The sequence below is a fragment of the Bos grunniens genome, chromosome 7 (assembly GCF_055505025.1).
Source record: "Bos grunniens cultivar Pamir isolate PY7600 chromosome 7, Bosgru_T2T1.0, whole genome shotgun sequence".
Classification (NCBI taxonomy): Eukaryota; Metazoa; Chordata; class Mammalia; order Artiodactyla; family Bovidae; genus Bos; species Bos grunniens.
This window is the reverse complement of record NC_141171.1, coordinates 17661085-17686976: the sequence shown is the minus strand read 5'-3', so window position 1 is coordinate 17686976 and position 25892 is coordinate 17661085. Positions and strand designations below refer to the sequence as shown.

The 25892-nt window shown below is 43.3% G+C and overlaps 1 protein-coding gene across 13 annotated transcripts in view; it reads left to right on the top strand.

Annotated features, from left to right (window-relative positions):
- Positions 1–305: 305 nt before the first annotated feature.
- LOC147368706 (uncharacterized) overlaps positions 306–25892 on the top strand; it is an 85241-nt gene continuing 59654 nt past the window's right edge. For 10 of the 13 annotated variants that reach the window (XM_086409747.1, XM_086409741.1, XM_086409751.1 and 7 more), the window contains exons 1-11: positions 306–412; positions 5090–5152; positions 8828–8860; positions 12472–12618; positions 16020–16175; positions 18435–18581; positions 21063–21209; positions 22435–22581; positions 23377–23532; positions 23653–23772; positions 25679–25825. In XM_086409747.1, the coding sequence (XP_086265873.1) occupies positions 382–412; positions 5090–5152; positions 8828–8860; positions 12472–12618; positions 16020–16175; positions 18435–18581; positions 21063–21209; positions 22435–22581; positions 23377–23532; positions 23653–23772; positions 25679–25825 (1294 nt within the window). In that variant the 5' untranslated portion in view covers positions 306–381. The remainder of the gene's footprint in view (positions 413–5089; positions 5153–8827; positions 8861–12471; positions 12619–16019; positions 16176–18434; positions 18582–21062; positions 21210–22434; positions 22582–23376; positions 23533–23652; positions 23773–25678; positions 25826–25892) is intronic. The other 3 variants (XM_086409744.1, XM_086409750.1, XM_086409752.1) reach the window with 3 other exon arrangements.

The window sequence follows — 25892 nt, the reverse complement described above, 5'->3', positions numbered from 1 at the left end:
CAGTCCATGGGGTCACAAAGAGTTGGACATGACTAAAGCAGCTTAGCATGCATGCAATAAAATAAGGTGATGAGAGATGGGAGATAGATCTTGGTAGGGGTAAGGAAAAAGTGAGTGGGAAGAAAAGAGAGAGAGGGGGAGATAGACCCACACAATGACACACTAACCAGATGATCTTATCTTCATTGTGGAGAAAGGAAAGACTTTGAGCCTTGTCAGAGTGTCCTTTCTGAGTAGAGGCAACTCAGCAGAAAAGGGCGTGATGCTCTGGCTGCCTTGAGCAATTCTCACTCTGCCCTCCCCTTCTTTCCACGCCCTCAGTTGTTGAAAAGCCTGGGAACAGGGGGAAAGTACTCCTCTTTGAATGGCAGGACCTGCACGATGTGGAGCTTCAGTTTTCTCCTCTTTTGGGGTGAGTGTGATGTGGAATAGGAGGCCTGGGGGAAACAGACTCTGAGGAAGACGGGGGACCTCGACTGTCCAGCCAGGACATCATGATTCTAGGCTGGATGCTGTACAACTTCATTGGGGAAGCTTTGACCAAAAAGTCAGTCCAGGGGATTCATCCATCAGGGAAGGGTTTTGTTACAGTCCTTCATTTGGCATGTATTTCCTGTGCACCTACTATGTGCCAGGTGCTGTTTTAGGCACCAGGGATAGAGCTGTGAATGAACAGACAAGGTTCCTGCCCTTGAGAAGCTGACATATCGGCAGGAGGAGGCAGGAAGAAAGGAAATATTACCTCTGACGGTAATAGCAACCTTCTAAGTTCCTCAAACAGACTGCATTCAACCTTCACTAAATTCCTCTGATATCAGGTCATGTAAAATCCCATTTTACAAAGGAGAAAAATGAGGCAACAGAGATGAAATAACTTGCCCAAGCCCACTTAGCTAGTAAGGGGTTACAGCCAGGATTTAAAACTGGGCAGCCTGGTGACTCAGATGGTAAAGAATCTGCCTGCAATGTGAGAGATGCGAGTTCGATCCCTGGGCTGGGATGATCCCCTGGAGAAGGGAATGGCTACCCCCTCCAGTATTCTTGCCTGGAGAATTCCTTGGACAGATGAGCCTGGTTGGCTACAGTCTATGGGGTCGAAAAGAGTTAGACACAACCCAGCAACTAACACTAACAACCTTGTTGCAGAGCCTGCAATTTTTTTCTAAACTCTGCTGCTCCAAATAACAAATAAACAAAAGCATTTCAGGGAATGACAATTGCTAGGGAAGAAATTGCCATAGAGTGTGACTAGGGATTATGTGAAGGGGGAAGTCAGGGAAGCTATTTCTGAAGAACAGTGAGATGGAGTCAACCTTGTTCTTTTTCTTCAGATGTCAGCTTTTTCTGGGTTTGATTTTTTTTTTTTACAGAAATATTTATTTATTTATTTGTCTGCGCCATGTCTCAGTTGTGGCATGTAGAATCTTTTTTGATTTCGGCACATGGGATCTGTTGCTACTGCTGCTAAGTCGCTTCAGTTGTGTGCTACCCCATAGACGGCAGCCCACGAAGCTCCCTCATCCCTGGGAATCTCCAGGCAAGAACACTGGAGTGGGTTCCCATTTCCTTCTCCAATGCATGAAAGTGAAAGGTGAAAGCGAAGTAGCTCGGTTGTGTCCGACTCTTAGTGACCCCATGAACTGCAGCCTTCCAGGCTCCTCTGTCCATGGGATTTTCCAGGCAAGAGTACTGGAGTGGGGTGCCATCACCTTCTACTTCCCAGGGATCTACTTCCCTGATTGAATCTGAGTTCCCTATATTGGAAGCTTGGAGTCCTAATCACTGGATGACCAGGGAAGTCCTCTTATAACAAATTTTTAAACCCAAGCATTTTGACACTAGAGCTGATATGCTTAAACATGATGCTTTGTTGCCTCTAAAATAATTAAAGGGCAAGAGAATTTCAGTTAAAGATAAGGCTTCCTGATAGCTCAGTTGGTAAAGAATCCACCTGCAATGCAGAAGACCTGGGTTCAATTCCTGGGTAGGAAAGATCCCCTGGAGAAGGGATAGGCTACCCACTCCAGTATTCTTGGGCTTCCCTTGTGGCTCAACTGGTAAAGAATCTGCCTGCAGTGCAGGAGACCTGGCTTCAATCCCTGGGTTGGGAAGATCCCCTGGGGAAGGGAAAGGCTACCCACTCCAGTATTCTGGCCTGGAGAATTCCATGGACTGTATAGTCCATGGCGTCGCAAAGAGTCGGACACGACTGAGTGACTTTCAAAAAAAAAAAAAAAATAAGAAAGGTGGGAGTTAGGTTCCTTGGGACTTGCTGACTGGCAGGCTGCATTAGAAGGAGCAGGTCGCCTGTGGACCTCAAGTGCTAAACTGCAGACTTGTTCTTTGAAGTGTCAGCAGTAGTGCTGGCCACTAGCACTCCAATTCTGCCCTTAATATGCAAAGAGTGGTGATGATGGTAGTGATGATGGTGGTGGTGGTGGTGATAGTGGTGATGCTGAAGATAACGACGATGGCAAAGATACGGTGGTGGTAGTGGTGATGATGAAGATGATGTGATTATGATGGTGGTAGTGGTGGTGACAGAGAAGAGCTTAATGCTGGAGTAGCTGAACTGCCTTTTAGACATTAAAAAAAAAAAAAAAAGAATTGTGGACTTCCCTGGTGCTCCAGTGGTTAAGACTCTGTGCTTCCACTGCAGAGGGCCCCGGTGTGATCCCTCGTTGGTGAACTGTGATTCCCCTGTGCCGAGCGGCATGGCCAAAATAAAATTAAGAATCATCTTACCCTCCCATCCAATTTAATACTATGGATATACTATGAGTTTCCCTGGTGGCTCAAATCGTGAAGAGTCTGCCTGCAATACAGGAGACCTGGGTTTGATCCCTGGGTAGGGAAGATCCCTTGGAGAAGGGAATGGCTACTCACTCCAGTATTCTTCCCTGGAGAATCCCATGGACAGAGGAGCCTAGTGGGTTATAGTCCATGGGGTCACAAAGAGTCAGACATGACTAAGCAACTAACACTTAACACATGGCAGCTCTATGGATATACTATATACTTATTTATATATTATATGCATATATGTATGTGTTCTATACATAAAACAGCAAGATTTTTTTTCATCTCTTTACAAGAGCCAAGGTTTGCCTTTTTAGTTCAGTTCAGTTCAGTCGCTCAGTCGTGTCTGACTCTTTGCGACCCCATGAATCGCAGCACGCCAGGCTTCCCTGTCCATCACCAACTCCCGGAGTTCACTCAGACTCACGTCCATCGAGTTGGTGATGCCATCCAGCCATCTCATCCTCTGTTGTCCCCTTCTCCTCCTGCCCCCAATCCCTCGCAGTATCAGAGTCTTTTCCAATAAGTCAACTCTTCGCATGAGGTGGCCAAAGTACTGGAGTTTCAACTTTAGCATCATTCCTTCCAAAGAAATCCCAGGGCCGATCTCCTTCAGAGTGGACTGGTTGGATTTCCTTGCAGTCCAAGGGACTCTCAAGAGTCTTCTCCAACACCACAGTTCAAAAGCATCAATTCTTCGGCGCTCAGCTTTCTTCACAGTCCAACTCTCACATCCATACATGACCACTGGAAAAACCATAGCCTTGACTAGAGGTTATTCCCTTTGAGAATGATTGTTTAAATGTATGTTTTAGAAAAAAAAAAAACTTGAACAGATAGAGAAACCCAAGCTCTAAGTTAGTAATTTTATTTAAGTAATTACAACCACTGAAACATGATTATAGTTTTAAAGCATTGAAATTTCTTTGCGTAAAAGTTGTAGAGCCTCCTTCTCTGGCATGAAATAAACTGGAAGTGTAAGGATAAACCTCCCTGAGGCAGATACAGGTTGGAACCTGAGAACTTAGAAGGTGGACTTCCATTGTGTTGGTCTACGTTTTCTATTTTGCCTTATAACTCTGATTTTATTGGTTCATAAACTTGAGTTTTACAGCCTGTTACAGAAAGGTGGTGAGCTCAGCTGCTCACTGCTCAAAAGCCAGTAAAAAGGCCAGGCTGGCAGAAAGTTTGTTTTATTTCAGTGTTGGCAACTGAGGAGGGAGGGCGGACATCTGCCCAAAGGCCAACTCCCCTACACTGGCAGTCAGTGGGACAAGAGTTTTCATGGACAGAAGGAGGAGGCTACACGCAGAAACAGCGCGGTCGTCTTTGACAGTCATCTTCAGATTGGTCATCTTGGTTGTTTTGAAGTGAAGTCGCTCAGTCGTGTCCGACTCTTTGTGACCCTAAAGAGTTTGAGTTGTTTTAGGGACAGTCAGTCTTCAGTTCCAGGATCAGTTTATTTCCATTTCTTTGAGGCCAGTTCTCAGAATTGTGGCAGCTTATGCCATGGGTACTGTCTGGCCCTCATGTGGTTAACTTCTCTACCTGGTGGGGCTTTCAGAATAAGACAGCTCACAGGCTGTGGCTCAGAAAATTGTCTGTAGCCCTTGAGAAGGAACTGAAAGTCTTTGACTATGCTTGATGACTGCATTAATCATTATTTGCTCTCCTTTGTTTCTGCCTGTTCTCATTTCTTGGATTGAACTTATCCTTTAACTCAAATTTTCCACAGATAAAAGGCAGGCAGAGGACATGGAGGTTGGGGGAAGGCACAAGGACTGTAGGGTTTTGCTCCATTTCAAAGCCCAGAAAAAAAAAAATGTATGTTTTTGAAAATAAGCTGGAACTCTTTGTAGTTGAAAAGGAAATGAAGGTAATACAAACAAAGTGAAAAAAAAGATGAAGTGCCGGAAAGCAGGAATGGTTGCTGTGAAGACTGTATAATCACTCATGCTTGTCACTCAGCCGGGGCTTTCATTTAGGCTCATCAGACCTGTTTCTAGGGACTTCCCTGGTGGTCCAGTGCCCAGGACTTTGAGCTACCAATGCAGGGGACCTAGGTTGGATCCCTGATCAGCGAACTAGATCCTGCATGGCCCAACTAAAGAGTTTGCAAGCCACAGTGAAGATCAAAGATCCGGTGTACTGCAGCTAAGACCTGGCACAGCCAAATAAACTAATAAATATTTTAAAAAGCCCTGCTTCTATGAGACCAGTCCAGGAGTAATTTTTCAGGTTGAGTCCAAAGAACTTCTTGATGCATCATGGTGTTTTTCTTTCTTCACAGGGTGTTGTGGTATATACACCTGGGGAATGCTCACATTACCCACACTGGGATCAATGACAAGGCGTAAGTTGGACAAAGAGACTCCATGTGCCCAATGTGGTGGGGAGGACACACTTCTGTCCCAGGAGGCTGCACCACTGCTGGACACTTGCCACGAGCTAGTCAGTGGCCAAGAAAGGGATAACATCCCTTGTCCAGGTTCCCACCTGAGCTCTTTTCCTTGTACCTTAAAATTGCTGTGTGACCTCAGGCAAGTCACACAACCTCTCTGATCTTCAGTTTCCTCAGCTGCAGAATACAGGTAACAAGGGTTCCTATCCCATAGGAATGTTGTGAAGCTTAAACCCAAAGAGGTAACTTTGTCAATCATCTGGCTTCATAAATGGTGGTGCCATGGGAATGCGTATGGAGTTTTATCAAACTACAACTCAATGTGAAAAGAAATGCATTTTTGGATGCTTTGTTAAGTATTCTCATCTTCCACACAAGCTCCTGCTGGATTCAGGAAGAGAAACACTGTCAGTTCTTAATGTTGTCAGTGTCTGTTTTCTGGTTCAGCATTGTTCGGGAAACTCAGTCTATATTGTAGGAAGAGTTAATCTTTCAAATTTTCTCACCCTACTCTTGTTCCTACCAAGATGATGTGTGGGTGTTGTCACAGGGGAAGCCTGTGGGATCTTGCAGCTGTGAAGTACGGACTCTGAATGAGGTGTTCTGTCCATTGGTAAAGCATGGTAACAACACTGGAGTAAACGAATGTATATTTACCCCTGGGAACTGGCTGGAAAACTTGTTGCATTTGTTAGAGTACCCCAAGCTACTGCAGCAAATATACCCCCATCAGTGGCTTATGAAAAAGAAATTTAATTCTTGTTTGTTCAAGAGTCCAATGAGGATATCTCTTGTTAGTGGGTGGTTTTCTTACATGAGCTGATTCAGGAACCCAGATGCTTTCTGTTTGTGACTCAGCCACACTAGTGCCTTGGAGTCTCTGCAGATAGTGGAGAAAGCACGTTATTAAAACCCAGGCTTAGCAGTGACACTTGTCACTTCCACTCAGGGTCACATGACCATATCTGGATGCAAGGTGAGCTGGGAAATGTAGTCCATGGCTGGGTAGCTGCCTTCTACTCTCAATGTTACACCACAGAAAGGAAAGTGTGGAGTTTTTGTTTGATCTTGGGCTACTGAGCTATCTCTGGCACAGTTAGAGCCCATTTTAATGCAATACTAGGCAGCTGTTGGAAAGCATGAGTTCAGTCATGTGAACTGACTTGGCAAGTTGCCCAAAACATTATTTTCTTACTTTTTTTAAATTATAGAAATAAACATTCAAAGGTAGGAAAAATAGTATAAAAAACTCCCATGTACATATTGCCCAACTTCAACATTTGGCAAATTTTGCTGCTCTTGGTTTGCAAGACTTACTGTAGCATGGAGAAAAAAGTTATAAGCAGAACAGAGTGGTTGAAAAGAACTTTCAGTGAATATGTTCTAGATCTACAGTAGTCACTAGTCAGTGGAGCTCCCGAGAACTTGGAGTGTGGCTAGTGTAACTGAAGAATTAATGCTTCATTTTACTTAATTTTAATAGATTTCAGAATAAACAGTCATCTACTGTATTGGACTGTATATTGCATGATACCATTCACATTAAGAAAATTGTGTGAATTTATACATTTATTCATATTTAACATATTTACATGACTGAGTTTGTGAACAGGACCTAATCTGGAAGTATTCACTCTTTTTGACAGTGGTGATCTCTTGGTATAAGAATGGAGCACAGGGAAATCTTCACTTTTAATTTTATATACTTCTGCATTGTTTGAGTTTTTTACAATAAGTAATTATTATCTTCTTAGAAAAAGATGAAAGCAAATGAAACAACAGATACACAGCACTATATATAAAATAAATAAGCAACAAGGTCCTATTGTATAGCACAGGGAACTATGTTCAGTATCTTGAAATAATATATAATGAAAAAGAATATATATACATACATATATGTATATATATGAATCATTTTACTATATCCCAGAAGCTAATACAACATTGTAAATCAACTACAATAAAAAAGGAAATAAAGTTCAGTTCAGTTGCTCAGTCGTGTCCGACTCTTTGTGACCCACATGGACTGCAGCACGCCAGCCCTCCCTGTCCATCACCACCTCCAGGAGCTTGCTCAAACTCAGGTCCGATGAGGTGGTGATGCCATCCAACCATCCTCTGTCATCCCTTTCAGGACCAGCACCTGCTTTTGGTTAGTTTCCAAAGAAGCAGAGTCAGAGATGAGGATTCTTGTGAGTAACTTACTAAGGGAGGGCTCCCAGGAGACACTTGTAGGGGAGGAAGGGGAACAGGGATTGAGCAGGGGGAAGAACAAGTCATTCAGAAGATATTTCAGGAAAGTTTCTGTCACAGCCTGATCCTGCCAGGAGCTCTGGAGTATGAATCACACCAGAGGCTGTTATACTCCCAAGTCTGTCAAGCAGTGCTTCCAGGCCAGCGAGACAGTGTGAGATGGGATGCCAGTTAGGTAAAGTGAAAGGGGGAATGGCCGTTAGCCCCCCTACCCATTTAAAAAAAAATTTTTTTTTTTTTACTGCACTGCACAGCATGCTTAGTCCCCCCACCAGGGGTTAAACCTGTGGCTCCTGCGATGGAAGCAGTGTTTCAGCCACTGGACCAGGGAATTCCCCCACCCCCTTTTTAAGGGCTTCCCAGGTAGTGCTAGTGGTAAAGAAACTGCCTGCAGATCCAGAAAGGTAAGGAGACGTAAGAGACACAGGTTGGATCCCTGGGTGGGGCAGATGCCCTGGAGGAGGGCATGTCAACCCACTCCAGTATTCTTACCTGGAGAATATCACGGACAGATGAGCCTGGAGGGCTACAGTCCATAGGGTCACACAGAGTTGGACGTGACTGAAGTGACTTAGCGCACATGTACCCCTTTTTAAAAACTGGTTTTTAAAATTGAAGTATAGTTAATTTACAATGTTGTGTTAGTTTCAGGTGTCTAGAAAAGTGAGAGATACGTATATATCTTCTCATATTCTTTTCCATCATAGGTTGCTACAAGCCATTGAATATAGTTCCCTGTGCTGTATAATAGGTCTTTGTTGTTTATTTTATATACAATGGTGTGCATTAGCTAATCCCAAAGTTCTTGTTCATCTCTCCCTGATCCCCTTTCCACTTTGGCAACCATAAATTTGTTTTCTATGTCTGTGAGTCTATTTCTGTTTTGTAAATAAGTTTGTCTGTATTATATTTTTAAAGATTCCACATATAAGCCATGTCATATGATACTTGTCTTTCTCTGATTTACTTCACTTAGTATGATAATCTCTGTTGCGGTAGATGGCATTGTTTCATTCTTGTTTATGGCTGAGTGATAGTCCATGGTATATATGTACCACATCTTTATCCATTCATCTGTGGATGGACAGGGGTTACTTCCATGTCTTGGCTATTATAAATAGTGCTGCCATGAACATTGGTATCCACCCTTTGTTACCTGGCAAGGTGTGAAGAATTCATGAGGAGTTCCTTCCACCTACCTGATGAACGTAAATCCTCAGGAAGAGGCTGGGTTTTCCTCTTTACATCTCCACTCCCACTTTCACAACTCACCACCGTGATCACTGGTGCCCAGGGAAACAAGGAACCTGGTTTGAGACAATGGGGCGTGGCCAGCTCTCAAAAAATCTACTGACTCTTCTTTTCTTGCAGATGAACGGCCACGGCGGTCATCGTCGAGTCTTGGTAAGAGACTCCCCCAGCTTGAAGGCAATTAGACCTTGGGCAAGTGCCTCCATCTCTTGGTTTTGTCACCTGATTACTATGTATAGTGTAATGCGTGTGTGCTAAGTCGCTTTAGTCATGTCCGACTCTTTGTGCCCACCAGGCTTTTCTGTCCATGGGATTCTCAGGCAAGAATACTGGAGTGGGTTGCCATGCCCTCCTCCATGAGATCTTCCCCACCCAGGGATTCAACCTGCATCTCTTACCTCTCCTGAATTGGCAGATGGGTTCTTTACCACTAGTACCACCAAAGTGAGGATTCAACTCCATGTGGAGTTGTCACAAGATGGGCTGTGGAATCGCCCTTCCTGGGTCTGAATTTTGGATTTAGGGCTCATGATCATGGCAACTGTCATGGCAGTCCGAGCGCATGTTGGAAAAGAATTTCCAGACACAGAGCATTTCAGAAGGGAGTATGTTTATTAACAGCAAGGAGCAGAGATAATAAAAGTGAAAGTGAAAGCCGCTCAATCGTGTCTGACTCTTTGCAACCCCATGGACTGTCGCCCACCAGGCTTCTCTGTCCATGGGATTCTCCAGGCAAGAATACTGGAGTAGGTTGCCATGCACTCCTCTATGAGATCTTCCCAAACCAGGGACTGAACCCAGGTCTCCTGCATTGGCAGGTAGATTCTTTACCGTCTGAGCCACTGGGAAGCCCACATATAAATATGTGTAAAGATTTATTGCAAGGAATTGGCTCGCCTGATTCTGGCAGGATCTGCAGACCAGAGAAAATTTGGAGAACTGAGCAAAGGTGAACGTGGCTAGCGGGACCAGGTCGAAGATGAGCCAGGAAGGCTGACACAGGTCACACAGGACTGACGGTGTTGCTACTCTGGTTTGGGATGGATTTGAGTTATGAGAGGTAGAGCTAGAGGAAAGTAATAGGAAACTCAGCGTTGAGAGATCACAAGTGGTAATACACCGGAAATCTGCAAAGAGAAGTTTTGCCTCTGCAGATGAAAGAGGAAGCTGGAAATGAGAAGAAAGATAGAATCTGAGGCATTGTGCAGGGAAGGGAAATAAACAAGGCATGTTGTAGGTGACAAAGAGTCTGGCTCTCAAGACCTTAGTAACAAAAAGCCATAATTTTCATAGTTTTTAAAATCAATTAAATTTTAAATTGGCGTCTAATGACTTTACAATGGTGGTTTCTGCTGTACAGTGAAGTGAATCAGCTTCACATATATCCCCTCCCTCTTGGGGCCCCCTCTCCACATCCCACCCAACTAGGACACCGCAGAGCACTGAGCTGAGCTCCCTGTGCTAGGCAGCAGCTTCCCACTGGCTATCTATTTTACACATGATAGCATACCTATGTCAATGCTACCGTCTCAGTTTGTCCCGCCCTCTCGTTCCTCTGCTGTGCCCATAAGTCTGTTTTCTATGTCTGCATCTCTATTCCTGCCCTGCAAATAGGTTCATCATCACCATTTTTCTAGATTCCATACACATGCTTTAATATATGATATTGTTTTTCTCTTTCTGACTTACTTCACTCTGTAAAACAGGCTCTAGTTTCATCCACTTTACTACAACAGACTCAAATTTGTTCCTTTTTATGGCTGAGTTATATTCCATCGTATAAGTACCACAACTTCTTTATCCATTCATCTGTCAATGGGGCATCCAGGTTGCTTCCATGTCCTGGCTATTGTAAATAGTGCTGCAATGAACATTGGGATACATGTGTCTTTTTGAATTATGGTTTTCTCAGGGTCGATGCTCAGTAGTGGAATTACTGGGTCATATGGTCGTTTTATTCCTGGTTTCTTCAGGCTATACTACAAAGCTACAGTCATCAAGATAGTATGGTACTGGCACAAAGACAGAAATATAGATCAGTGGAACAAAATAGAAAGCCCAGAGATATATCTGTGCATCTATGGATACCTTATCTTTGACAAAGGAGGCAAAAATATACAATGGAGAAAAGACAATTTCTTTCACAAGTGGTGCTGGGAAAACTGGTCAACCAACTGTAAAAGAATGAAACTAGAACACTTTCTAACACCATACACAAAAATAAACTCAAAATGGATTAAAGATATAAACATAAGACCAGAAACTTTAAAACTCCTAGAGGAAAAGATAGGCAAAACACTCTCTGACATAGATCACAGCAGGATCCTCTATGACCCACCTCCCAGAGTCATGGAAATAAAAGCAAAAATAAACAAATGGGACCTAATTAAACTTAAAAGCTTTTGCACAATGAAGGAAACTATAAGCAAGATGAAAAGACAGCCTTCAGAATGGGAGGAAATAATAGCAAATGAAGCAACTGACAAAGAATTAATCTCAAAAATATACAAGCAGCTCATGAAGCTCAATACCAGAAAAATAAACGACCCAATCAAAAAATGGGCCAAATAACTAAACAGACAGTTCTCCAAAGAAGACATACAGATGGCTAACAAACACATGAAAAGATGCTCAACATCACTCATTATCAGAGAAATGCAAATCAAAACCACAATGAGGTACCATTTCACACCAGTCAGAATGGGTGCGATCCAAAAGTCTACAAGCAATAAATGCTGGAGAGGGTGTGGAGAAAAGGGAACCCTCTTACACTGTTGGTGGGAATGCAAACTAGTACAGCCACTATGGAGAACAGTGTGGAGACTTCTTAAAAAAACTGGAAATGTAACTGCCATACAACCCACCAATCCCACTGCTGGGCGTACACACTGAGGAAACCAGAATTGAAAGAGACTCGTGTACCCCAATGTTCATCACAGCACTGTTTATAATAGCCAGGACATGGAAGCAACCTAGACGTCCATTGGCAGATTAACGGATAAGGAAGTTGTGGTACATATACACAATAGAATATTTCTCAGCCATTAAAAAGAATGCATTTGAATCAGTTCTAATGAGGTGGATGAAACTGGAACCTATTGTACAGAGTGAAGTAAGTCAGAAAGAAAAACACCAATACAGTATATTAACATATATATATGGAATTTAGAAAGAATGTAACAATGACTCTATATGCGAGACAGCAAAAGAGACATAGATATAAAGAACAGACTTTTGGACTCTGTGGGAGAAGGTGAGGGTGAGATGACTTGAAAGAATAGCATTGAAACATGTATATTACCATATGTGAAATAGATGACTACTCCAAATTCGATGCATGAAATGGGGCACTCAAAGTCAGTGCACTGGGACAACCCAGAGGGATGGGATGAGGAGGGAGGTGGGAGGGGGGTTCGGGATGGGGGACACATGTACACCTGTAGCTGATTCATATCAATGTATGGCAAAAACCACCACAATATTGTAAAGTAATAAAATAGATATATTAATTAAAAAAGAAATCTCCATACTGTTCTGTGTGTGTGTGTTTGTGTTAGTCACTCAGTCATGTCTGACTCTTTGTGACCCCATGGACTGTAGCCTGCCAGTCACCTCTGTCCACGGGATTCTCCAGGCAAGAATACTGGAGTGGGTAGCCATTCCCCTCTCCAGGAGATTTTTCCAAGCCAGGGATCAACCTTCCTCCTCTCCCTTGCTGCTCCACTCAGGGCTCTAACCCAAATTCCTTCTTCTCCGTTGCCTAGATGGGAATGGATGTACAGATACCACCATGTGTCCGGCGTATGCAACCTGCACCAACACTTCAAGAAGTTACTACTGCTCTTGCAAAAGAGGCTTTCTGTCCAGCAATGGATTGAAGACATTTAAGGGCCCAGGAGTGGAATGCAAAGGTGAGTTCATGCCCCATCAAACCCTCCTCTCCTCCCCAGCATTTGGTAGTAAAATCAGATAGAAGCTGGCTGGGCAGCAGATGTAGGTAGGTATCCCCAAGCATTGTTTTCTTTCTTCCTTCCTCTGCCTCTCCTTCCTCCTTCCTTCCCCCATCTCTCTCTTTCTTTCTTAATTTCTTTCTATTATAAAAATAATTCCTGGTCATTAAAAACTCTAATGATTTTAGAGATAAGTGTTAGAATAAAAAAAGAGGAACTTCCTGGTGGTCCAGCTAAGATGCCATGCTCCCAATGCAGGGGGACTGGGGTTCAATCCCTGGTCAGGGAACTAGATCCCACATGCTGCAACTAAATATCCTGCATGCTGCCAACTAAGACCTGGCAAAAAAATTCTCAATAAAACAGAAAGAAAATTATGCTGTATGTCAATATACAGAAATAAACACTGATTTTCTTCCTGTCACCTCTTCATGCAAGTAATTTCTAATATGTATTGAATACCAGGCCCCGAGTGAAGGTCTTTATGTGCATTTTCACATAGTATAGGCACTGTGATGATCTCCATTGTACAGATGAGAAGACTGAGGTGTGGGGGGCTAAAATGACTTGTTTAGGGTCATTGAACAATTGAACTGGAATCCAAATCCAGTTCTTTTTGAGTTTAATGGCAGTCTCTCAACCACTTACCTATTTGTCACACTCCAGATGTGAGACATTGGGGAAATGTATTTAATCTCTCTAAGCTTCAATCTTTCCATCTGTGAAATGGGTGTATAAGAGTACCTACCTTAAAGGATATTTGAGAAGATTAAATACAGTAATGTATGCAGTGTGCTAGGCACATGTACAGTCCCAAGAGCTACTATTAATATAAATAATAGAAACTAAAATAATTTCTAGAATGGGCTAAATTTTTGGTCTATATTCCTTATATTTAGACCCAAACTCTCCTCTTGACAGTAAAGGTCTGACCATGCCTTTGACATAATTTGCAAGGGTCTGCAATCTATTTCTGTAAGGGGCCAGATAGTATGTATTTTGGAGACTACAGTTTTATGATCTTTCTCTTAAGTACTCAATACTCCAGTTGTAGTACAAAAGCAGCCATCAGTGATACATAAATGAATGAGTGGAGGTGTGTTTTAATAAAACTTTATTTATACAAACAGGTGACAGTTCAGATTTGATTCATGGGCGATAGTATATTGAGCTCTGAACAAGATTTCCATTTAATAATTTATTTCCATTATTATAGTTCCCAGGGAGCTCCAAACATCCTTTTCTTAAAAAAATTAGTTATTATTAAAATATAGTTGATTTACAATATTATGTTAGTTTCAGGCATTATATATATTCTTTTCCACTATGGTTTACTATAGGATATTCAATAACCTAACCCTAACCCTGTGTTATTCAGTAGGACCTTGTTTATCCATCCTATATATAATACTTTGCATCTACTAATCCCAAACTGCCAATCTACCTGCCCCCACCCTTGGCAACCACAAGTCTGTTCTGTATATCTGTGAGTCTATTTCTGTTTTGTAAATAAATTCATTTGTGTCATATTTTAGATTCCACATATGTCATATGGTATTTGTACTTTTCTGTCTGACTTACTTCACATGGTATAATCTCTAGGTTCATCCATGTTGCTACGAATGGTATTATTTATTCTTTTTTTTTGGCCGAGTAATATTCCATTGTATATATGTACCACACTTTCTTTATCCATTCCTTTGTCAATGAAAATTTAGGTTACTTCCATGTCTTGGCTATTGTAAATACTGCTGCTATGAATATTGGGGTATATGTATCTTTTTGAATTATAGTTTTGTCCTGGTATATGCCCAGGAGTGGAATTGCTGGATCATAAGCAATTCTGTTCTTAGTTTTTTGAAGAACTGCCATACTGTTCTCCATAGTGGTTGCACCAATTTACATTCCCACCAACAGTGTGTAAGTGTCCCCTTTCTCCACACTCTCTCCAGCATTTATTATTTGTAGAATTTTTAATGATGGGCATTCTGACCAGTGTGAGGTGGTACCTCATTGTAGTTTTGGTTTGCATGTCTCAGATAATTAGCAATGTTGAGTATTTTTTCATGTGTCTATTGGCCATCTGCACAAACATTTTTAAAAAAAATCTTTGGGCTACAGTTTATGGGTTATTCAGTAAACATAGCAGCCTTTTGGGCTCTTGTTTTTAGATAAAGGATAGAAGCAACATTTCCCATCTAGAAAATGGTGGATACTACATCAGAACCTTATCTACTCTGTCTTTGACCTGTGGTACCTAATACATTGTGAATATTTTATAGTTCCTTGTCAAATGAAGGAATGTGCTACCTTATTCCTTATGCCAGCTCTAGACTTACTCACCCTGCAGTTGATGGACAATTAGGTGGTTCTAATGTTTCATTACTTAAGGCTTGAATGAACATTACTATTTGCATGACAAGTGCATAGAAAGTGTTTATTTAGGGTGATTTGGCAGAGCAGGGGTGAAGGAAATTAGGGGAGGACCACCCCTCAGATGGTAAAGAATCTGCCTGCAATGCAGGAGACCTGAGTTCAATCCCTGGGTCAGGAAGATCCCCTGGAGAAGAGAACAGCTACCTACTCCAGTAGAAGTGCCTGGAGAATTCCATGGACAGAGGAGTCTGGCAGGCTCCAGGGGGTCACAAAGAGTTGGACATGTCTGAGTGACTTTCACTTTCCTTTTTTTTTCTTTTCACCCCATGGTACCATGACTGCACAATTCTATTGGCACTTCAATGAGTAAATTTGTATAATGGGTTTGCAAAATGTTCTGGTTATCTATTTCTGGGTAGCAGCAAACTTCGTGCATTAAAACACCAATGATCATTTATTTTGCTCCTGAATGAATCTTCTACTTGGGCTGAGTTCACTGACAATGGCTTGACTTTGTTCCACACAGTGTCAGTTGAAGTGGCTCAACTGGGAGCTAGAGGATTCATTTTGAAGGAGGCTCACCCACAAGGCTGGCAAGCTGGTGATAGCTGTTGGCTGGTTGCTCTGCAGGGCTGTGAGCTGGAGGTCTTAGCTCTTCTCCATGAGAGCTGTTTTTTCATGGCTTATTGAGCTTCCTCACAGTATGGCAATTGAGTCAAGCATGAGCATCTCAAGAGAAGGTGTGGAAGTGTGTGATATTTTGATGACTTATCGTGGTAATTTCAGTGACTTAGTGTCACCACCACCGTAGTCACAAGTATGCTCAGATTTAAGTAGAGGAGATATAGACCCCACTGCTTGATAGAAGGAGTACCAAAAAAGGGCATTAAATTAAGGGTATATGAAATAGAAGGCATTGTTTCAACCATCTTTGGAAAATACAAACTGTATTTGAAGAAGATTTGTAACTCTCTTTTTCTCTCCAGATATAGATGAATGCTCTCAAAGTCCCACACCATGTGGCCCTAACTCAATCTGCAGAAATCTGCCTGGGAGATATAGGTGCAGCTGTATGACTGGTTTCTCTTCTCCCACTGGAAATAACTGGATCCCAGGAAAGCGAGGTCATTTCACCTGTAGAGGTAAGGGGCTCAGACTCTCAGGCATGGGTCTTTGGTGGACAGCTCCTATTGTTAGGAATGTGTGTTCTAACTTTAGACAACCAATGTTTTGTCTGCTCACTCTCCTCCACTGCTCTTCAGATATTAATGAATGCCTTTCCCATGGGGTCTGCCCAGAGCATTCTGAGTGCACCAACTCTTTGGGAAGCTACCATTGCAGCTGCTAAGTGGGATTCACCTTAAAAAATGCCGTCTGTGAAAGTATAGAGAGTCTGATCTTCTTTTTTACCTTCTCAATTAACGGAGAACTTTATTTGATGATCCTATGAAGTAAGGGTTATGGTCCTCATTTTAGGAATGATCCAACTGAGGCTCAGAGAGGTAAAGTCAGTTGTCCAGAGAGACACAGTTATTAAGTAGAAGAACATGGATTTGAATTCCCATTGAGTATCTACTGGTCTTCTTTGATGGCTCAGTTGGTAAAGAATTTGCCTGCAATGCGGGAGACTTGGGTTTGATCCCTGGGTTGGGAAGATACCCTGGAGAAGGGAAAGGCTACCGACTCCAGTATTCTGGCCTGGAGAATTCCATGGACAGTCTATGGGGTCACAAAGAGTCAGGCATGGCTGAGCAACTTTCGCTTCACTCTTCACTCTTGAGTGTCTACTATGAGTTAAGCAGTGAATCAGGCAGTACTTGAGAGGAACAGGGAACTCTATCATTAGCGTGATTCACACCTTTCCACTCCTGAGGGGAGATATTAACAACATCTGGAGACATTTTTGGTTGTCCAAACTGGTGGTGGTGATGGGGTGGTTGGTGTTACTGTCATATGGTGGGTAGAGAACAGAGATCCTGCTAAACATCCTCCAATGCACAGAGCAGCCTCCCTACAACCAATAATAATCTGGTCCTAAATGTCAGTAGTCCTGGGGAAAGCTCAGAACCAAACATCAAAACTTTTTCCTAAAAGATATTTAAATGAAGACCTGAGAGTTCTTCTTCTTCTTCTTTTTTTTTTTTTTTTAATACTTTTTGGCTGCTCCACATGGCATGTAGGGTCATAGTTTCCACACCAGGGACTGAACCCACGCATCTTGCATTGGAAGTGCTGAGTCTTAACAACTGGATCAGCATGGAAGTCCCACCTGAGAATTATTCTTGATCCTCCTTTCCCTTTCATATTAAATCTGTCATCATGTCATTGGGCAATCTATCTGCTAAATATGTCTTAAATCTCTCCACTTTTCTCTCTCCTTGGTTTATGTACCATCATTAGTACTGTAACCACCTCACTAGTCTCTCCATTTTTCTAGTGTTACTCCATCAAATTTATCCTCCACACTGCAGCCAGAATATTCTCATGAAGAGATAAGGGCTCCATCTTCCTGAGTCTGCTGCAGCACTATTATATATTTAAAGGGAGGGTGACTCCATCAAGCAAGGCATGGAGTGGCCAAGCCCTTATCATATCCTCTTTGCTTGGAGTTGGAGATATTTACAGTCATCTATGACTTTTCCAACCATTTGTAGCAGTTAGCTATTGCTGAGTAACAAAATCACCCTGAGAGTTAGTGACTAAAACAACAACCATTTATTTAGCTCTCTGCATTCCATGTTTTGGCAGTTTAGATTGGGCTCTGCTGGTCAGTTCTTTCGGTTTCCACTGGGCTGGTCTGCATGTGTTTCTGGGCAGTTGCATGTCAGCTTTGCTGATCTTGGCTGGGCTGTCTCACATACCTGGAACTCATCTGGGGTGATCCATCTCTCTTCCATCTTGTCTTTTTTTATTATCCTGGAGTTTGTTCCTATGGCAGAGGTAACAGGCCCAGTGTAGGAGTAGAAGCACATAGATTTCTCCAGATCTAAGTTTTGAAGTAGCACCATGTTGCTTGCTCTATATTGATTGATTCAATGCAAGTCATAGAGCCAGCTAGAGCCAAGGGCTGGGAACCAAACCCCACATCTTAAAGAGCAGAGTAGCAAGGTCACACTGTGTAGCACAAACCTCATCCCAAAGTGTGGACACAGGGAGGATTAAAGGATGACAACCATTTCTGCCATCAATGATCATTATCATTTGAAACTATTTGTCACTCTTTTGTGTGCATACAGTTGGCCCGATGTATTCTCATGGCCATGCCTAACATCAAGGGAGGTTAGGGAGAAGGGGAAAGTCTGGATATTGGGGCCTGTCAGGTGGAGACAATCTCGTGTTTGTAGTGTCCCATCTTTACTGCTTCTCCTTCTTTGACATGGGTTTTGATTTCTACTCACCAGATGTGGATGAATGTGCCAATCCCAGAAGTTGCCCAGAGCATTCCACTTGCCACAACAGTCTTGGAAGTTACTCTTGTGTCTGCAACCCTGGTTTTCAATCCAGAAGTGGAAGGAAAAGTTTTCAGGGGCTAAAAGAGATGTGTGAAGGTATTTGAAGGGGTCTTCTGGGGAATCAAGTCCAATGTGTTTGAAAAGACAGAAGTGGTGAGGAGAAGTTGAGGTGGGTTTTAGCTGAGTTCAAAGCCCTCATATGCAAAGCTGAAGCCAATAGCAATGGATTCATTCATGTATGCATTCAACACACAATTCTTGAGCACCTATTATATGCCAAGCATTATTCTAGGGATGGAAGATACTGTGATAACACAGAAAAAAGCATTTATTCTACTGGAACTTCTTATCATGGTGAGAGAATCAGACAACAAACAAAACACCATCATGTATTTGGGCTGAGTTTGCTGATGACGGCTTGACATTCTTCCATGCAGTGACAGTTGTGTTGGCTCAACTGCGGGCTAGAGGATCCACTTTGAAAGGGGCTCCCTCACAAGGTGAAGGTGGTGCTGGCTGTTGGCTGGCAGGTCTGCCAGAGTTGAAGCTGGAGGTCTACGTTCTTCTCCATGAGAGCTGCTTTTTTCATGACTAGTTGAGCTTCCTCACAGTATGTCAGCTGAGTCAAGCATGGGCATCTCAAGAGAACCAGGTGGAAGTGTGTGATACTGTGATGACTTAGCATGGTCTTTTTATGAGCTGGTGTCTCCACCACCACAGTCACACGCATGCTGTGATTCAAGGGGAGGAAATATAAACCTCATTGCTTGATGGAAGGAGTATCAAAGAAAGGACATTGAATTAAGGGCATTAGGAATGAAAGACATTGTTTCTAGTATCTTTGGAAAATACAAAGTATTTCACAAGATGAAGACAATTTGTAACTCTGTCTCTGGAAATAATCGGATCCCTGGAAAGCCAGGTCATTTCCCCTGTACAGGTAATGTGCTCAGGCTCTCAGGCATGGGTCTTTTGTGGACAGGTCTGATTGTGTTGGGTGCATACGTTTCTTGGGGGTTTCCCAGGTGCTAAAGAACCTGCCTACGACTGCAGGAGACACAGGCTTGATCCCTGGGTCAGGAAGATCCCCTTGAGGAGGGCATGGCAACTCACTCCAGTATTCTTGCATGGAGAATCCCATGGACCAGGGTAGCCTGGTGGGCTCCAGCCCATAGGGTCACAAAGATTTAGACATGAATGAAGTGACTTAGCACACATGCACACATATGTGTTCTTACCTTAGACACCTAATCTTTATCTGCTCACTCTTCTCCACTGCTCCTCAGAGGTTAATGAATGCCTTTCCAGTGGGGTCTTCCCAGAGCATTCTGAGTGCACCAACTGTTAAGCTACCATTGCAGCTACCAAGTTGAATTCAGCTCTAACATCCTCAGTCAGGGAATGTGTAGAGAAGCTGATCTTCTTTACCTATTCAATTAATTAAGAACTTCATTTGATGATGCTATGAGGTAGAGATTATGATTTTCTCCCTGATTTTGAATGGAGATATTTGAAGTCATCTCTGATGCTTCTCGGAGAAGGCAATGGCACCTCACTCCAGTACTCTTGCCTGGCAAATCCCATGGACGGAGGAGCATGGTGGGCCGCAGTCCATGGGGTCGCTAAGAATCGGACATGACTGAACAACTTCACTTTCCCTTTTCACTTTCATGCATTGGAGAAGGAAATGGCAACCCACTCCAGTGTTCTTGCCTGGGGAATCCCAAGGACTGGGGAGCCTGGTGGGCTGCTGTCTTTGGATTCCCACAAAGTCGGACACGAGTGGAGTGACTTAGCAGCAGCTGATGCTTCTGGTCTATTTGTAGCAGTTAGCTATTGCAGAGTAATAAATCATTCCATAGGTTAGTGGCTAAAACAAACACCACTTATTTATCTCTGACCATGTGCTGGCACTTTGAGTTGGGCTCTGCTGGTCAGGTCTTTAAGTCTCCACTGGGCTTGTTCCTGTGTTTGTGGTCAGTTGTGTGTCAGCTTTGCTGATCTTGGCTGGGCTGTCTCACGTATCTGGGACTCATCTGGGATGACCCATCTCTCTTCTTTGTCTTTTTCATTATTAGCCTGAGGTTGGTTCATATGGTAGAGGGAAGGGGCCCAATGCATAAGCAGAAACAAATAGGCTTCTTGAGGTCTAAGTTTGGAACAGGCACCACTTTCCTTCAGCTGTACTTCTTGGTTGAAAACAAGTCACAGAACCAGATAGAGTGAAGAGGTGGTGAACCAAACCCCACATCTTAAAGAGAAGAGTAGCAAGGTTGCATTGTGTAGCACCAACCTCATCCCAAGATGTGGACACAGGGAGGAATAAAGGATGACCGCCACTTCTGCAATCAATGATCATTATGGCTTGAAACTATTTACCACCCTTTTGTGTGTGCATACAGTTGGCCAGAATTTTTCTCATATCATGCCTAACTGCAAGGGAAATTTTAGAGAAGGGGAAAGTCTGGGTATTTGGGAGCATCAGGTGGTGAACAGGTGGAGTGAATCTTCTGTTTTCAGTCCCCTGTCCTTGCTTTTTCCTCTACCTTGATGTGGCTTTTCATTTCTACTCACCAGATGTGGACGAATGTGCCGATCCCAGAAGTTGCCCAGAGCATTCGACTTGCCACAACAGTGTTGGAAGCTACTCTTGTGCCTGCAACACAGGATATATCTCCAGAAGTGGAAAGAAGAGTTTCCAGGGACCAGGGGAGACATGTCAAGGTAGATGCAGGGGTCTTCTGGGGGAAGCAAGTCCATCTGTTTGGAAATACAGCTGTATTGGAGGAAGAGTTAGAATTTGAGGTAGGTCTCAGCTGAGTTGAAAGTCTTGTCTGCAGAACTGGGGCCAATTCATTCATTCATGCATTCATTCAACAAACACTTCTTAAGCACCTGCTATATAGAAAAGCACTATTCGAGGGATAGAGGATACTGCAGTGAGTAACACAGGCAAATATATTTGTTCTCCTGAAACTTTTTGTTGAGGGTGGGAAGAAACATGATAAGTAACATACGTGCATGCACTGGTATTTGGGCTGACTTTGGTGAGGATGACTTGACTTTGTTCCACAAAGTATCAGTTGAGCTGGTTCAACTGGGGGCTAGAAGATCCACTTTAAAGGGGGCTCACTCACAAGGTGAAGCTGGTGCTGAATGAAGCTGTGGGCTGGACGTCTTAGTTCTTCTCGACATGAGCTGATTTATCATGGCTCTTTGAGCTTCCTCACAGTATGGTGGCCGAGTCAAGCATGAGCATTCCAAAAGAACAAGGTGAAAGTGTGTGATGTTTTTATGACTTAGCACAATACTCTTCTGGTCTCCACTGGGCTTGTTCCTGTGTGTGTGGTCAGCTGTGTGTCAGTTTTGCCAATCATGGCTGGGCTGTCTCACATATCTGGGACTCATCTGGGATGATCCATCTCTCTTTCCCTTTGTCTTTTTCTTATTAGCCTGAGGTTTCTTCAAATGGCAGAGGCAAGGGGCCCAATATATGATCAGAAGCAAATATGTTTCTGAGGTCTAAGTTTGGAAGTGGCACCACATTACTTCTGCCATTTCAATTGGACAGTGCAAGTCATAGAGCCAGCTAGAGTCAAGGACTGCTGAACCAAACTCCACGTCTTAAAGAGAGGAGTGGCAAGGTCGCCTTGTGTGGCACAAACCTCATCCCAAGGTGGGGACACAGGGAGGAGTAAAGGATGACAACCATTTCTGCAATCAATGATCATTATGGCTTGAAACTATTTTCCACCCTTTTGTGTGTGCATACAGTTGGCCATAATTTTTCTCATGTCATGCCTAACTGCAAGGGAAGTTTTGGAGAAGGGGAAAGTCTGGGTATTTGGGAGCATCAGGTGGCGAACAGGTGGAGTGAATCTCCTGTTTTCAGTCCCCTGTCCTTGGTTCTTCCTCTGCCTTGATCTGAGTTTTCATTTCTAATCACCAGATGTGGACGAATGTGCCAATCCCAGAAGTTGCCCAGAGCATTCGACTTGCCACAACAGTGTTGGAAACTACTCTTGTGCCTGCAACCCAGGATATATATCCAGAAGTGGAAAGAAGAGTTTCCATGGACCAGGGGAGACATGTCAAGGTAGGTGCAGGGGTTTTCTGGGGAATTAAGTCCAATCTGTTTGGAAAGACAGCAGTGCTGGAAGAAGAATTAGAAGTTGAGGTAGGTCTCAGCTGAGTTCAAGTCTTGCCTGCAGAACTGAAGCCAATTCATCGATTCATGCATTCATTCAACAAACACTTCTTGAGCACCTGCTATAAAGAAAAGCACTATTCGAGGGATGGAGAATACTGCAGTGAGTGACACAGGCAAAAATATTTGTTCTCCTGAAACTTCTTGTTGTGGGTGGGGAGAAACAGATGAGAAGCAACATATGTGCATTCATCTGTTTTTTGGGCCGACTTTGGTGAGGATGACTTGACTTGGTTCCACAAAGTGCCAGTTGAGCTGGTTCAACTGGGGGCTAGGAGATCCACTTTAAAGGGGGCTCACTCACAAGGTGAAGCTGGTGCTGAATGAAGCTGTGGGCTGGAGGTCTTAGTTCTTCTCCACATGAGCTGTTTTATCATGGCTCTTTGAGCTTCCTCAGAGTATGGTGCCTGAGTCAAGCATGAGCATTCCAAAAGAACAAGGTGAAAGTGTGTGATGTTTTTGTGACTTAGCACAATACTTTTATGACCTAGTGTCACCACTGCATAGTCACAAACATGCTCAGATTCAAGAGGAGGAAATATAGACCCTGCTCGATGGAAGACATACCCAAGAAGAGACACTGAATGAAGGGCATATGGAATAGAAGACATTGTTTCAACAATCTTTGGAAGATCCCAGCTTTATTTGAAGAAAATGTGTAACCTTGACTCTCTTTCTCTCCAGATATAGACGAATGTTCTCAAAAGCCCCCACCTTGTGGTCCTAACTCAAGGTGCAGAAACCTGCCAGGAAGGTATGAGTGCAGCTGTTTGACTGGTTTCTCCTCTCCCACGGGAAATAACTGGATCTCTGGAAAGCCAGGTCATTTCACCTGTACAGGTAATGAGCTCAGATTCTCAGGCTTGGGTCTTTTGTAGACTACTCCTATTGAGTTGAGTACATAGTGTGCTATTGGACACCTAATCTTTGGTCTGCTAACTCTCCTCCACTCCTCTTCAGACATTAATGAATGCCTCTCCCATGGGGTCTGCCCTGAGCATTCTGAGTGCACCAACTCTTTGGGAAGCTACCATTGCAGCTGCAAAGTTGGATTCACCTCTGGAAACTCCACCTGTGAAGGTACAGAGAACCGGATTTCTTTTAGCTACATAATTGATTAAGAACTTTATTTGATGATCCTATGAGCTAGGGATTTTGATCTCCATTTTAGGAATGATCCAAATAAGGCCCATAAAAGTAAAGTGACTAGGTCAAGGATACACAGCTAGTATGTGGAAAAACATGGGTTTGAACTCTTGTTGAGGGTATACTATGAGTTAAGCAGTGGGTCAAGCAGTATTTGAGAGTACTGGAGGACTCAGTCCCTAGCCTGATTTGTGCCCTGCTGGGGCTGGGGGTGATGTTAACAGTGTCTGGATAATCTTCTGTCCAAACTGGTGGTGGCGGTGGGTTGGTTTGTGTAACTGGCAACTGGTGGGTAGAGACCAGAGATCCTGCTAAACATCCTCCAATACACAGAATAACCTTCCCGCAAGCAAGAATGATTGATCCCAAATGTAAACAGTACGGACATAGAGACACTCCTTCCCAGGAAAGTCTCAGACCCAAATGTTAGAACTTTTTCCTAAAAGGTATTTGAATGAAGACCTGAGAGTTATTCTTGATCCTTGCCCCCTTTCCATATTAAATGAGTCATCATGTCATTGGCCAATCTACCTGCTAAATGTGTCTTGAATCTCTCCAGTCTTTTCCATCCTTGGTTTAGGTTCCAACATGATTGCAGCAGTCTTCTCACTGTTTCTAATGTTGCTCCCTCAGATCTATCATTTACACTGCAGCCAGTATGTAACACTCTCACCAGGAGTTAAGGGCTCCATTTTCCTGAGTCTGCACAACACTATTATTTATTTATAGTGAGGATGGATCTTGGATTCGTCATCTTGAAGTTAGAGATATTTGAAGTCATCTCTGGCATTTGTGATCTATTTTAAGCAGCAGAAGGCAATGGTATCCCACTCCAGTACTCTTGCCTGGAAAATCCCATGGGCAAAGGAGCCTGGTAGGGTGCAGTCCATGGGGCCCCTATGAGTCGAACAAGACTGATTGACTTCACTTTCACTTTTCACTTTCACGCATTGGAGAAGGAAATGGCAACCCACTCCAGTGTTCTTGCCTGGAGAATCCCAGGGACAGGGGAGCCTGATGGGCTGCCGTCTATGGGGTGGCACAGAGTTGGACACGACTGATGCGACTTAGCAGCAGCAGCTATTGCTGAGTAACAAGTCACCCCAAAAGTTAGTGGTAAAACAACCACAATTTTTAATATCTTGATTCCATGTGTGGCACCTTAGGTTAGATTCTGCTGCTCAGTTCTTCTGGTCTCCCCTGGGCTTGTTCATGGGTTTGTGGTTAGCTGTGTGTCAGCTTTGCCAATCTTGGCTGGGCTGTCTCACATACCTGGGACTGTTCCATCTCTCTGGGATGATCCATCTCTCTTTCCCTTTGTATTTTTCTTTTTAGCCTGAGGTTTGTTCAAATGGCAGAGGCAAGGGGCCTAATGTATGAGCAGAAGCAAGTAGGTTTCTTGAGGTCTAAGTTTGGAAGTGGCACCACATTGCTTCTGCCATTTCAATTGGACAGTGCAAGTCATAGAGCCAGCTAGAGTCAAGGACTGGTGAACCAAACTCCACATCTTAAAGAAGGGAGTGGCAAGTCACATTGTGTAGCACAAACCTCATCCCAAAGTGGGGACACAGAGAGGAGTAAAGGATGACAACCATTTCTGCAATCTATAATCATTACAGTTTGAAACAAATGCCCGGCTTTTGCTTGCATACAATTGGCCAGAATTTATTCTCATGTCATGCCTAATTGCAAGGGAACTTAGAAAGCATGAGAAAGTTTGGATTTTGTGGGAGGCTGGGATACATCTGGTGGAGAACAGGCGGAATGAATCTCCTGTTTGCAGTGTTTTGTTCTCACTGCTTCTTCTACCTTGACCCGGGCTTTCATTTCTACTCACCAGATGTGGATGAATGTGCCAATCCCAGAAGTTGCCCAGAGCATTCGACTTGCCACAACAGTCTTGGAAACTACTCTTGTGTCTGCAAGCCGGGTTTTCAATCCAGAAGTGGAAGGAAAAGTTTCCAGGGGCCAGGAGAGACGTGTCAAGGTATGTGCAGGGGTCTTCTGGGGAATCAAGTCCAATGTGTTTGAAAAGACAGAAGTGGTGGGGAGAA